At 46.0% G+C, this 15,336-nt stretch overlaps 2 protein-coding genes across 2 annotated transcripts in view; one reads left to right on the top strand and one right to left on the bottom strand.

The window, feature by feature from the left end:
• Positions 1-6,888, bottom strand: part of LOC141098016 (uncharacterized) — a 145,122-nt gene extending 138,234 nt beyond the window's left edge. The window contains exon 1 of the mRNA XM_073585611.1: positions 6,870-6,888. The gene's annotated coding sequence lies outside the window, so the exon portion shown is untranslated. The remainder of the gene's footprint in view (positions 1-6,869) is intronic.
• Positions 1,308-3,941, top strand: LOC141098017 (speedy protein 1-A-like). Its single transcript, XM_073585613.1, has 5 exons — positions 1,308-1,475; positions 1,710-1,804; positions 2,459-2,538; positions 2,715-2,886; positions 3,256-3,941. The coding sequence occupies exons 1-5, from the start codon at positions 1,463-1,465 to the stop codon at positions 3,310-3,312; spliced, it is 417 nt and encodes a 138-aa protein (XP_073441714.1). The 5' UTR covers positions 1,308-1,462; the 3' UTR covers positions 3,313-3,941.
• Positions 6,889-15,336: the final 8,448 nt, after the last annotated feature.

Here is a 15,336-nt window from a genome sequence, read left to right on the forward strand (position 1 = left end):
ACATCTGGGCAATAAAAATGAAAAAAGCATATATAGAATGGGAGGAATAGGGCTAAGTGACAGCACATGTGAAAAAGACTTGGGTATACTAATAGATCACAGACTGAATATGAGTCAACAGTGTGATGCAGCAGCAAAAAAGGCAAATGCAATTCTAGGATGTATTAACAGAAGCATACAGTCTAGATCACGTGAAGTAATTATTTCCCTCTACTCCTCTTTGGTCAGACCTCATCTGGAATATTGTGTCCAATTTTGGGCACCACATTTTAAAAAAGACATCAACAAACTGGAGCAAGTTCAGAAAAGAGCGACCAGAATGGTGACCGGTCTGCAAACCCTGTCTTATGAGGAAAGGTTGCAGGATTTGGGAATGTTTAGTTTGCAAAAGAGAAGACTGAGAGGAGACTTAATAGCTGTCTACAAATATCTAAAGGGCTGTCACATTGTAGAAGGATCAACTTTATTCTCATTTGCACAAGGAAAGACTAGAAGCAATGGGATGAAGCTGAATGGGAGGAGACACAGATTAGATATTAGAAAAAACTTTTTGACAGTTAGAGTGATCAATGAGTGGAACAGGCTGCCACGAGAAGTGGTGAGTTCTCCTTCAATGGAAGTCTTCAAACAGAGGCTGGACAGACATCTAACTGGGATGATTTAGCGAATCCTGCTTTGAGCAGGGGGTTGGACCAGATGGCCCAGGAGGTCCCTTCCAACTCTACGATTCTATGATATATATATATATATTTTTTTTTTAAAGCACCACTCCAGCTCTTTCTCTTTAGTGCACCGCAGGAGTGGTGCCTTATATGTAATTCTCCTGGCCCCTGTCTCATCCTCATCTCTCGCTACTTTAATCCTTTTCCAGTGTTGCTCCTATCAGTCTCTGATGAACAGTAACCTACCATCAGCGCCAGTGTTTCATGGAGCGGCGCAGAGGTCACTTTTCAATACATCTGTATGAGAGCCTAGTTCTGGCGCTCATAGACTTGCATTGAGCTCTTGTGACGTAACTTCTCACTTGCAGCCAGTCAGAAGTTACGGGCACGAGATGGCGCCACAGGAGCGGAGCACCGTCGGTGTAAGAATGTGGTCTGGGGGTTTCCATTTAATGCGCCTCTTCAACAGTACAAACTAAACGCTGAAGTAGTGCTTTAAGAAGAAAATAGGGTTTGCTTTGTTTACTAGCTACAGTGCCACTTCTGTTAGTTGGCCATGTTGGGTATTACAACTAAATACCAATCAAGTCAATAAAGCTGCAATACTGCAACACAGGTAATGCAGGCCTTGGTAGTTACGTTTTGGGTTACACATTAGGCTGATAGCATTACTCTACTAGAGATCCTATAGAAAGCGCCATCCTCTGCATACTCAGGATTTCCTTTTTCTGTATGGTAGTTTCCAGGAAGAAGAGTAAGAATGGCCATGAGGAAGCGGAAGAGAGAACTGATCGCCCAGTATGAAGAGGAGTGGTAAGTAGATGAGGTTCCATCACTGCGGTCATCACAATCCATACACTTACACTGGAAAGTCCATAGTGACCATTACACATCACCACTACACATATGTATCCCATGTACAGCTCCAAACTAATGTCAGATCCCCATGAGGAGAACACCCATCAGGATGTCAGTGACTTATGTGTAGCCACAGTACGGCCATGAGCGTGAGGCCTAATACTATAATATCTACCTCTTCTATTACAGCTCACGGTCGGCCGCCCAGGAAGAGGCCAAGAGGAGGAAGACAGAAGATGACATCCCCCAGCCGGAAGAGCGGGCAGCTTTCACCGCACTCCTTGGTGAGACTCATTGCACCTTCCAAGGTTTCCAGACACAAAGTGTTAGATTATATGACATATATTTCTATATTAATCTATTTTATGAGTATTATGCTGGAGAAACATGTAGGGAAGTGTTCTCCCTCCTCTTATAATCACACCTAGTATGATACAGCAGACAGGAGCGGTCACTATGTGGTGGTGAGCAATGTCGGGGCTTTGGTGTCACCTCAATACTGATGGCATGTCTTTAGGACAATTCTTCAGTATCTGATCAGTGGGTGTCAGGCGCCAAATCTCCACCAATCTGACACTGATGAGCGATCCTGAGGATAAGCCATCATTGATGAGGAGCCCTACAACCCCATTAATTTAGAATTAATAGCTTTAAAAAGGTTTTCATTACAAAGTTCACAGTGAAATAATTCTATTTTCCTCATTTTTGTAGAAGAACACATCAGGTGTTTTCTAGCCAGGGACAGCTGTCTTAAGATTTCGGACAAGGTATTATTGTAGTGAAGGATAAGAAATCCTCCAGATCTCAGAAGATCCATCATAGGGAAATAAAGGGCTTATTCTTATGTAATAGTGGCCAGATATGACCAAACCTAGGAATCTCCTGACAGATATGTGCTGCATTATATATCCCGCTAACTCTGCTTCTCCTCCCTCCAGTATCTCCTCGCCATGGTCGCCGCTTACTTCAGGAGAGCAGGACTGCCATCTTCAGAATATGGAACCTTCTTTCCAGCTCTGTGAGTCTCTTTTATTATTACACATTCACGTCTATAAATAACAATGTTTTATTTTCTTGTAAAACCAAAATCTCTTTTCTGCCACTCGGCTAAATACATGATAATGGCATTTGTTGTTGTTTGTATTTTCTTCTGTGGATTGTAATTTATCTGGTTTCATTTCTCTTCCCTCCAAGGTTTTTAGCCAACCAGTTTGAGCAAGAAGAGGTGCGATATCGACAGGACATCTACCGCTGGGCCCTTGGAAGGAAGTGGAGGATGAAGAAGGACCGACTGCTACAATGCCACAATGTTCTGCTCACCAGGATGGGATTCCGGGCTTGGGTGGATCGGGACACGTGTGATCTGGTGAGCAATAGAAGCAATAATAATATAAAGCTTATCTCTAAATCGATATCACAATATAAACCGTATGCCTAAGTAAATTCCTTAGACCTGATGAGGTGCTTGTACTTACTCTGAAAAGCCATGTCAAAATGGTCGTGTAATCCTGATATTAGGCAGAGCATTTTATAAGTGGAGCCAAAGCTGGACTCATGAAATGCTTGTTTTAATGTCAAGCAAGAAAACTTTCATAAGTGATTATAAAGTCATTCTGCCATGGATTTTCAGTCATCACACCAGTATCATCAGGTCTAAAATATATGCAAATCGGATTATGATTAATGGTGACATATGCCCTTTACACTCTGATTATAATCACTTATTTTATTCTAGATCATGGCAGAAGACCCTGACCACTGGGCATGGAAGAGAGAGAGGAATATCCACTAACGCCTGGAAACAGAGCTGCAGGACCTACAAGGAGAAGAACATGGCTGGAAGGGGAACATGGCTGACTGTCCTAGAAGAACAGATAGACGTGACGGATGAAGAACTGGAGAAAGTAGAGAAGTATGCTGGTATGGTGTACAGGGGATATAGACTAGATTCCTTGATAGGGAGTTGATCCAGGGAACTAGTCTGATTGCCGTATGTGGAGTCAGGAAGGAATTTTTTTCCCCAATGTGGAGCTGTTTGCCGCATGGGTTTTTTTTGCCTTCCTCTGGATCAACATGTTAGGGTATAGGTTGAACTAGATGGACTTAAAGTCTCCCTTCAACCTTAAATACTATGTTACTATGCTACTATGCTGAATAGTCACACACAGAAAAAGCCCACCCCACTGTACATAGGCAACATACAGACACCCCGTATACTGTACTCATAGGCACACTATATACTTTACACATAAATGTTATTTTTTCACACATGTATTTTATAGTGGTGACCTCCCTTACTATGCCCAGAGGAAGGGCAGTAGTACAGCAGCCATGGTTTCCCTACAGGTTTCCACCACTGGAGTTTTTTCCTGTCCTGAGTGTTGCTGTATGCTCTTTGTGAGTGATGGAAGGTAACCAGCATATAATAAATAATAATAATAATATAGTTTAATATAATAAATATATAATAAATATATAATATAAATCTAATATGTTAAACATATAATATATTAATACATATATTAAATATATATAGTATAATAAATATATAATATGTAAATATAATAATAAGTTAAATATATAATATATTAATATATACTAAATAAATATATGATATAATAAATATAATATAATAAATATAAAATATAAATATAATGTTAAATATATAATATAATAAATAATATATAATAAAGCATATAATAAACTTCCCACTATTTAAACTTTCCATGATGTGTCTGAGTCTTTATTTTATACTTTTATGCGTGGACAGGACCACCATCAGAGCATTACTGTCCTCACTGTTGTGAGGGACCCAGTGAGCAGAAGCACAAGAGGGGGAGCCCAGACTCAGTCTGTTCCCTCCCTCTTGTACTCTTGCTCACTTCCACGTAATCTTGCTCTGGCTCTTCCAGGCATGATTTCATCACGAAGATTTAGCCTTTGTAAGACAGAGTACAAGACAGAGTACAAGACAGAGTACAACAGCGCCTAAGCATTCACCCTCTGCTCCTCAGACTTTCTATCTGCACAGTGACTGCCTCTAGGCAGAAGATGATAACGGTGGTAGTAGATGGAGCATTTAACACAGTCATGAAGATGCCGTAACAACTTTAAACCGAATTCTTTTTATCGACATCACCCACTGTAAAATGTGGCCTGTTTTTTAAACAAAAGCAACATAGCCTTATACAAAAGCCTTATATAACTGGAGTAACCGACAGGAAAACATTGGAATACCGGCCTAAAATCCCAAATTTTAATTACAAGGACGTATGACACGTGTCACAGATATACCACACTGTAAAATATATATATATATATATTTTTTTTTTATTAGATAGAAAAGAGTGCTGGATATAACGAGAGTCACCGACTGGCAAAAAAAGTGAATTTAGGCCAAAAATGCCTCAATTTTTGAGAAAAGGATGTATGAGGCATGTCACAGATATACCCCACTGTAAAATGTGAGCTATTTTTTAAAATGATGCAACATAGTGCTGTATCTAATCCCAGTGACACCCCAGACAAAAAAAGAAAACAGACGTAAACTGGCCAAACTTTGAGCACACACAGATATGAGCTGGCACGAAGATACCACACCGAAAAATGTGTGGCCTGTTTTTTTAAACTTTTTTGGTTAATTAGTGCTGTATATAAGTACAGTGACGGACAGCAAAAAAAATGAATTTAGAGCTAAAAATACCAAACTATTTAGCAGACGGAAGGATGAGGCGTGTCACAGATGTACCACACTGTAAAATATGTGGCCTGTCTGTATTTTTTGGGGTGTTCAGAAAAATAGTGTCAAGAAATTGTGTAGGAATGTTGCTGAAAGACCCAGTCTGCAGGGCGCAAAGGACAGGATTCTATTGATGCAAAAAATTCTTCATTTATTAAAAAGCAATAGTTATATAAAAGAGTCTACAACGCATTTCAATGGAGTATATCCGTCTTCCTCAGGTGGCATCTGAGGAAGACGGATATACTCCCTTTTGTAACGTGTTGTGGACTCTTTTATATAACTATTGTTTTTTAATAAATGAAGAATTTTTTGCATCAGTAGAATCCTGTCCTTTGCGCCCTGCAGACCGGGTCTTTCAGCAAAATTCCTACAATTGTTCCTCTTTTGAGACACCTGGCTGGAGCAGCATCGGGCCCCCATCTGTTTACTTACACCCACGCCTAGCTGGCGCTCCCACAGACGTCTCATCGGATGTTCTTGCAAGATATTGTGTAAGACACTCAAAAAAAACCTATTCAACCGTACCACATAAAAAATAAATATTTCTCTGCACACTCAAAAGGGATGTTTGGGACCCCTTTGAAATTTCTGGATTTTCACACTGTGCTAGGAAAAGGATCTGGCTGTATTGTGCACTGTCAAAAAACAAATCGGGAAAAAAAAGGTTTCTGGATTGCTTTGCAATAAAAAATGCTCTTAGCTTTGGGCCAGCAAATTTTCAAAGCCAATTACACCTGTGGCTAGGTATATGGGGCCAATATATCCCATAGGTAGCAGCAGCAGCACTAGAACACAGAACCCTCTTGATATATGCAATGATATGTATATACACACATACAGTGCCTGCAGGCCTTGCACTGATGTGTATACAGCAACGTGCACTATCCTGCCTGCCTAACACTGGAACCTATATACTCCGGAATTAGTCCTTAGAAGGACTGTTGGTTTAGCTGGATTTGAGTTGTTTTGGATGGTAGACCCCACTCTCACTAATAAATCCCCAATTCTAACTCTGTCTCGGCAGCAGCTCTCCCTACACTATCTCAATCCGGAGCTGAATGCGGTGAGCAGGGCGTCGTCCAGTCTCTAATACCTCTGATGATGCTGTGCGGCCAGCCAATCACTGCACGACCACAACAAAGATGACTGCGGCGTTTCATTGCCTGGCAGACAATCCCTGCATCGTGATTGGTTCTGTAAAGTCCGCCACAAAATCTGGATGTAGACCCGAGTTCCCACCGAGTAATCCCGGAAATGCTCGGTGCTCGCCGAGTACACTGAGTACCGTGATAATCAGGCTAGTTCGCTCATCACTACTCTGGACCATAGACTTGGCCAAAGGGCCCCCTTCCAACAAGACAATGACCCTAAGCACACAGCTAAAATAACAAAGGAGTGACTTCAGAACAACTCTTGACTGGCCCAGCCAGAACCCTGGCCTAAACCAAATTGAGCATCTCTGGAGAGACCTGAAAATGGCTGTCCACCAACGCTCACCATCCAACTTGACAGAACAGGAGAGGATCTGCAAGGAAGAATGGCAGAGGATCTGTAACAACCTTGCTAGCATCACTGCATGGCCTCCCATCCCCCGCACACCAACTTACTTTCTGCTTCAAGCCATGCTGTGATTTCTGTCTGTTGCCAGCTCTGTGCCTCTGCTCTCCATGTTTCCTGACTGTGTGTATAGGGGGCGTCGCCTGAACTCTCTGGTTCTTATGCAGTCAGGGTGCACCTGTGTAATCTGTCCCTGACCAATCACCTGGAGCCCTTGACTATTTAGTTTTGCCACTCCCACTGAAACATTGCCTGTGCAATGTCTATACTCAGTTAGTATCTTGCTGCTGAGCAAGCCAGGCCCTGTTCTGTGTGTCTCCTTCTCTGGAGGATTACTCTAGTCTTGCTTTGTACCTTGTCCGCCTGCCAGGAGGCAGAATATCCTGGTCCTTGTGTCTTTGTCCCGGTGTCTCTGTCTAAACTCAGTCTTACCTCTGTCTGTCAGTGTCTTTGTTTGTGGTTCCTTCTCTGCCGTGTCTTTCCTTGTGTCCTCCCTGTCTGTGCATCTGCACCCTCGCAGCTTTGTCTGTGCATCTGCACCCTCGCAGCTTTGTCTGTGCATCTGCACCCTCGCAGCTTTGTCTGTGCACCTGCACCCTCGCAGCTTTGTCTGTGCATCTGCACCCTCGCAGCTTTGTCTGTGCATCTGCACCCTCGCAGCTTTGTCTGTGCATCTGCACCCTCGCAGCTTTGTCTGTGCATCTGCACCCTCGCAGCTTTGTCTGTGCATCTGCACCCTCGCAGCTTTGTCTGTGCATCTGCACCCTCGCAGCTTTGTCTGTGCATCTGCACCTTCGCAGCTTTGTCTGTGCATCTGCACCTTCGCAGCTTTGTCTGTGCATCTGCACCTTCGCAGCTTTATCTGTGCATTTGCACCTTCGCAGCTTTATCTGTGCATCTGCACCTTCGCAGCTTTATCTGTGCATCTGCACCTTCGCAGCTTAAGGCTGGTTTCACAATAGCGCTTTTTAAGCGCACGCACGGCCGGGGGGGAAGCTCCGCCCCCGAGCCGGCTCTCTGCCCGGCGTGCCCGCCCCTTGCTTGTAGCGCCGCCTCCTAGCGCACAGCGGCGCCTGCGATCGGCGCACCCTATCTTTAGCATAAGGTGCGCAGATCGTGCGCAGGCAGTGCGCTAATTGCGCTTTGACCTGCGCTGCGCACTTTTGACGGTGCGCCGAGCACGCCGAAATCCGAAAAGTTTGATTTTGGCGCGCACGGCGCACCGTCAAAAGTGCGCAGTGCAGGTCAAAGCACAACTAGCGCACGGCCTGCGCACGATCTGCGCACCCTATGCTAAAGATAGGGTGCGCCGATCGCAGGCGCCGCTGTGCGCTAGGAGGCGGCGCTACAAGCAAGGGGCGGGCACGCCGGGCAGAGAGCCGGCTCGGGGGTGGAGCTACCCCCAGCCGTGCGTGCGCTTAAAAAGCGCTAATGTGAAACCAGCCTTATCTGTGCATCTGCACCTTCGCAGCTTTATCTGTGCATCTGCACCCTCGCAGCTCTGCCTGCTCTGCACTCCTGCGGCTCTGCCTGCTCCGCACTCCTGCGGCTCTGCCTACCTGCACCTCCTGTGTGAACAGGTCCAAACCTGTTCTCTCATATACCACTCCTTCCTGCCTATATCCATACCTGCATCTCCTGTGTGAACAAGTCCAAACCTGTTCTCTCATATACCACTCCTTCCTGCCTATATCCATACCTGCACCTCCTGTGTGAACAGGTCCAAACCTGTTCTCTCATATACCACTCCTTCCTGCCTATATCCATACCTGCATCTCCTGTGTGAACAGGTCCAAACCTGTCCTCTCATATACCACTCCTTCCTGCCTATATCCATACCTGCACCTCCTGTGTGAAAAGGTCCAAACCTGTTCTCTCATATACCACTCCTGTCTGCCTGCATCCATACCTGCACCTGCTGTGTGAACAGGTCCCTACCTGTCCTGTGTCTCAAGCCGTGCCCGCCTGTCCTGTGTCTCAAGCCGTGCCCGCCTGTCCTGCGTCTCAAGCCATGCCTGTTAGCCCAGTGTCTCCAAGCCACGCCTGCTTGCCCTATATCTGTCGTACCTTCTTGCCCTGTGTCTCAGCCTGCCTCTCAGTCACATCTGTCCAAGTGACTTGTCTCCAAGTGGGATCAGCAGCCACAGCCAGACACCACCCTGGAGTGGCACCCGACAGCTATCTGCCACACAAGCCTGACCTCACCATCAGAGGCTCCAGTGAAGACCAAGGTAGCTGTAGCAGTCACGCCCCTTCCAGGGTAGTCTGGTCTGTGGCACAGTGGGGCCACAAACCCCGGCTTGCGCCATTCAGCCAAGGCGCGAGCGTCACAGTTTGCACAGGCCATGGTCCCCGTTGAGTCCCATGTCCTTCAGCTTGCAGAGCATGAGCGACTTTCTCTCTGCCAGTATGAGCATCTGGAAGAATTTGTTCCGCCCTGTGTGGTTCCGATTGTTGAGACTTCTGAACCCATCATTGTCTCCAATGCCATCTACAACCAGCTCCTGGCTTATGAGAGGCTTGACCCTGAAGATCCTCCAAGGTTCTATGGAGATCCTAAGGAGTGCCAAGGGTTCCTGGAGCAGTGCCTGCGGTACATTGAGTGGAATTCAGCCTGTTTCCCCTCTGATTGGGTCAAAGTGGGATATATAATGTCCTACTTAGCAGGAGAAGCTTTGATGTGGATCTGTCCCCTCTGGGAAGCAGGGGATCCTATCATCACGGACCTAGAGGCCTTCCTAGTGGCCTTCCGTAAAGCCTTCGAAGTACCTAGTCCAGCTACGTCTGCCAAGTCTTCCCTTTCCAGATCTGAGAGGCGCGCCAGACGGGCGAAACCAGTGAAGAAACGCCTCGTCAGACCGCGACCACCGTCCGAAACCCTCTAGTTCCTCCACCTGTTAAAGCAGCTACTCGAGTTGAACCCAAGAAGACTGTTAAGAGTGGGCTGGCAAAGCAGCAGCCTGAAACCAGTCATAAGATGGGCATACAGTATTGCTGCGGTTGTGTGGAACACTCGGACGGCTTCTGTCCGAAGGAGCGCAAGCTGCAAAACCTTGGGTCAGTGGGAGAGGCTGCCCTTGGTAAGAGTCCCTCCTCCTCACTAAGATCAGTGACTGTTCGTGTGCCTTGTGGGAGCTTCGGCCCTGCAGATGTGTTAAAGCTGCAAGCCAGACGGAGTCTGTGTAGGGTTCCTGTTCCACAGCTCCAGAATCCGGTGACGGTGTTTGGTGATGGTCGTACCCTACTTATGAACAGTCGAGTGTCGAAGGGACAACTACAGCTCCAAATCGGAGCATTATATTTGGAGAAGTTCATTTTACACTTGATGACCAGTTTGCCCATCGGTCCTTCTGAGCCGGATACTCTACTGCCCGTTCCGGTCCGAAGACCCAGCGTGGTGCCACACTTGGAGCTACCTAGTCACCAAAGGTATCTAGTTCCAATGTTACAAGGTCAGGCTACAGTGTTACCTTCCCCATCTGTTCTGCTGGCTATTGGGTCATGGTGTGCTGATGTCACTGAAGAAAAGGAAGCAGTGGCGCCCTCTCCACACACCTCCTGTGACCAGTTCCCAGAAGCATCCCTGTCGCTTAAAAATTTTTCTTTAGGCTATGGGCAGAAGATGGATCCTGTATGTATTCCTTCAGCTTCCATTTGGCTACTTGGTGAAGATACCTGGGCAGAGATGCTTCCTCCTGATCCTAAGGAGGAGGTCCAATTTTCTTGGGATTTTGGGCTGAAGTTGGACTCAGTGAAAGTCTCTTCTGTTTCCAGCTGGCCGGCTGATGTAGGGGTCAAGTCTGAAGCTTCCAGGTCCCTGCCCTCTGCCAATCAGGAGGAAGAAGTCTTTGTACCCTCTGTGTTGGAAACTGACTCCCTTAGGCACCAAGAAACCGGGCAATCTGGGATTCCTGATGGCACACATACTCCACCCTACCTGAAGGATGTTGTGTCAACCTGGACTGTGTGTGGCCCCATACTCCTTCTTCAGGTCATTCTGGCAGGCTTGAGGAAGAGGGGCCGTAAAGGGGGGGTACTGTAACAACCTTGCTGGCATCACTGCATGGCCTCCCATCCCCCGCACACCAACTTACTTTCTGCTTCAAGCCATGCTGTGATTTCTGTCTGTTGCCAGCTCTGTGCCTCTGCTCTCCATGTTTCCAGACTGTGTGTATAGGGGGCGGCGCCTGAACTCTCTGTTCTTATGCAGTCAGGGTGCACCTGTGTAATCTGTCCCTGACCAATCACCTGGAGCCCTTGACTATTTAGTTTTGCCACTCCCACTGAAACATTGCCTGTGCAATGTCTATACTCAGTTAGTATCTTGCTGCTGAGCAAGCCAGGCCCTGTTCTGTGTGTCTCCTTCTCTGGAGGATTACTCTAGTCTTGCTTTGTACCTTGTCCGCCTGCCAGGAGGCTGAATATCCTGGCCCTTGAGTCTTGTTCCCAATACCTTGTCTGTACTCTGTCTGCCTGCCAGGAGGCAGAATATCCTGGTCCTTGTGTCTTTGTCCCGGTGTCTCTGTCTAAACTCAGTCTTACCTCTGTCTGTCACTCTCCTTGTTTGTGGTTCCTTCTCTGCCGTGTCTTTCCTTGTGTCCTCCCTGTCTGTGCATCTGCACCCTCGCAGCTTTGTCTGTGCATCTGCACCCTCGCAGCTTTGTCTGTGCATCTGCACCCTCGCAGCTTTATCTGTGCATCTGCACCATCGCAGCTCTGCCTGCTCCGCACTCCTGCGGCTCTGCCTGCTCCGCACTCCTGCGGCTCTGCCTACCTGCACCTCCTGTGCGAACAGGTCCAAACCTGTTCTCTCATATTCCACTCCTTCCTGCCTATATCCATACCTGCATCTCCTGTGTGAACAGGTCCAAACCTGTCCTCTCATATACCACTCCTGTCTGCCTGCATCCATACCTGCACCTGCTGTGTGAACAGGTCCCTGCCTGTCCTGTGTCTCAAGCCGTGCCTGCCTGTCCTGTGTCTCAAGCCGTGCCTGTTAGCCCAGTGTCTCCAAGCCACGCCTGCTTGCCCTGTATCTGTCGTACCTTCTTGCCCTGTGTCTCAGTCTGCCTGTCAGTCACATCTGTCCAAGTGACTTGTCTCCAAGTGGGATCAGCAGCCACAGCCAGACACCACCCTGGAGTGGCACCCGACAGCTACGTGCCGCACAAGCCTGACCTCACCATCAGAGGCTCCAGTGAAGACCAAGGTAGCTGTCGCAGTCACGCCCCTTCCAGGGTAGTCTGGTCTGTGGCACAGTGGGGCCACAACCCCCGGGCTCGCACCATTCAGCCAAGGCGCGAGCGTGACAGGATCCTCAAATCCAGGTGTGAAAAACATAATTCCTAAGAAGACTCATGGCTGTACTAGCTCAAAAGGGTGCTGCTACTCAATACTGAGCAAAGGGCCTGAATACTTATGACCATGTGATAGTTCAGTTTTTCTTTTTTGATAAATTTGCAAAAATTCCTACATTACTGTCTTTTTTTCAGTCAAGATGGGGTGCAGCATGTACATTAATGAGAAAAAAAAAACTTTTTTGAATTTACCAAATGGCTGAAATGAAACAGAGTGAAAAACTTAAAGGGGTCTGAATACTTTCCATACACACTGTATATCTCCCTATTCTTTGTGTATTTACTGTATGTAATCCATCAATCATATTCTGTCGGCTCCTGCTGTGATTTCACACTACGTGGCTGCTGAATTTACAGCTTTTATTCTATCTATCTTCTACTTTAAATTACTTTATTGTCAGCACAATTATTTTCCTGCGCTGTTACCGACTTTTCCCGATTTTAAAAGAAATGCTCGAGTTACCGATCACCAATCCGAATCTACCATATTCGTGCCAAATTTATGTTTGCTGATCGTTTTCCAAACATATTCTCTCATCTCTAATGTGGATATTGTGTCAATGAGATGCGATTTTAATCTATATTCCACTTTTATGTACAGTAGTGCTTTATAATTGAGGAGATAAAAAATAAGTGAAATGACGAGCCACAGAAACAAATTACCAAACAAGGAGACAAAAGAGCGTGGTACATCCAGTAGGTGCATGGTTCAGTTCTAAACGACCAAAGGAGCATCCACTTGTGGAGACAAGAGGATTCTATATAACACTAAATTATCTTATCACAAGCTATTGAGCCAATATGGATATAAACTGTGCAGTGATATAACAATGGCCGCCACTTCAGGGAAGGTTGGACTGGAGATATTTGTAATAAGGTCAGAAATTGCACTACAAATTTAGTCTTCATTTAGTGACAATTTTTTCCTTGTCTCTTGTACTCCTGCAGCAAATCATCTCTTACAATCGCCCAACAGTAATCTGCAAGCATAGATGGATTTCATTTTCCTTGATAGCTTTCCTCCATAGCTGTGATATCTTGGTGAAATCTGTTACTGTGCTCATCACTCACTGCTTGGTGGAAAAAGTCTAGGTGGTTAAGTAAGAAAATAATCTTTAACCCCTTCCTGACATGAGACGTACTATCCCGTCCACGGTACCCGGGCCCGTATGACCGGGGACGGGATAGTACGTCTACCGCGATCAGCGGCGCCCACGTGGTGAGCGCCGCTGATCGCGGCCGGGTGTCAGCTGATTATCACAGCTGACACCCGGCACTACGTGTCAGGGGCGGTCACGGACCGCCCCCGACACGTTAACCCCTTGCACACCGCGATCAAACATGATCGCGGTGTACCGGGGGTTAAAGGGAAGCATCGGCAGGGAGGGGGCTCCCTCCGTGCTTCCCTGAGCCCCCCACGGCAGCGCAATGTGCAGCGCTGCTGCGGGGGGCTCCTTTCCTCCAGGCCCCCGAATCCAAGATGGCGACGGGGGCCTTCGGGGGCCTGGGGAAGCTGGCTTCCTCAGTGCCTGCAAAGCGCAGGCATGAGGAAGCCTTGTGCACTGCCTGTGACAGATTGCTGATCTGTCACAGTGATCTGTGATGTGACAGATCAGCGATCTGTCACAGGACAGTGATGTCCCACCTGGGACTATGTAATAAAGTAAAAAAAAAATAAAAAAAAAGTGTAAAAATAAATTTAAAAAAATCGCCAAATAAATTAGTAAAAAAAAAAAAAAATATTCCCCAATAAATTCATTTTTTGAAAATAATAAAAAAAAAAAACAATAAAAGTACACATATTAGGTATCGCTGCGTCCGTAACGACCTGCCCTATAAAACTGTCCCATTAGTTAACCCCTTTAGCGAACCCCTTAAAAAATAAAAATAAAAAACGAAGCAAAAAATAATGATTTATTATCATACCGCCAAACAAAAAGTGCAATAACGCGCGATCAAAAAGACCCATATAAATATCCATGGTACCGCTGAAAACGTCATCTTGTCCCGCAAAAAACAAGCCGCCACACAGCATCATCAGCGAAAAAATAAAAAAGTTATAACTCGCAGAATAAAGCGATGCAAAAATAATTATTTTTTATATAAAATAGTTTTCATTGCATAAAACCGACAAAAACATAAAAAAACGACCTAAATGAGGTATCGCTGTAACCGTACTGACCCGAAGAATAAAACCGCTTTATCAATTTTACCGCACGCGGAACGGTGTAAACGCACCCCCCCCAAAAGAAATTCATGAAACGCTGGTTTTTGTTCATTCTGCGTCCCAAAAATCGGAATAAAAAGCGATCAAAAAATTTCACGTGCCCGAAAATGGTACCAATAAAAACGTCAACTCGTCCCGCAAAAAATAAGACCTCACATGACTCGGTGGGTCAAAATAAGGAAAAATTATAGCTCTCAATATGTGGTGATGCAAAAACTATTTTTACAATAAAAAGCGTCTTTTAGCGTGCGACAGCCGCCAAACATAAAAACCGCCATAAATAGTAAATCAAACCCCCCGTTATCACCCCCTTAGTTAGGGAAAAATAATAAAATAAAAAAAATGTATTTATTTCCATTTTTCCATTAGGGTTAGGGCTAGGGTTAGGGCTAGGGGTGTGTTGGGGTAGGGTTGGGGTAGGGTTAGGGCTAGGGTTAGGGCTAGGGCTAGGGTTAGGGCTAGGGTTAGGGCTAGGGTTAGGGGCGTGTTGGGGTTCGGGTTGGAGTTAGAATTGGGGGTTTCCACTGTTTGGGCACATCAGGGGCTCTCCAAATGCAACATGGCGTCTGATCTCAATTCCAGCCAATTCTGAGTTGAAAAAGTCAAATGGTGCTCCTTCCCTTCCAAGCTCTGCTATGCGCCCAAACAGTGTTTTACCCCCACATGTAGGGTAGCAGCCTACTCAGGACAAATTGCAAAACAATTTTTGGGGTCCAATTTCTCCTGTTACCCTTAGGAAAATAAAAAATTGGGGGCAAAAATATCATTTTTGTGGAAAAAAATGATTTTTTTATTTTCACATCCGAGTGTTATAAACTTCTGTGAAGCACTTGGGGGTTCAAAGTGCTCACCACACATCTAGATAAGTTCCGTGGGGGGTCTAGTGTCCAAAATGGGGTCACATGTGGGGAGTTTCAATAGTTTAGGTACATC

This window comes from Dendrobates tinctorius, unplaced genomic scaffold, assembly GCF_039654945.1.
Source record: "Dendrobates tinctorius isolate UK_male_01 unplaced genomic scaffold, ASM3965494v1 ptg000086l, whole genome shotgun sequence".
Taxonomy (NCBI): Eukaryota; Metazoa; Chordata; class Amphibia; order Anura; family Dendrobatidae; genus Dendrobates; species Dendrobates tinctorius.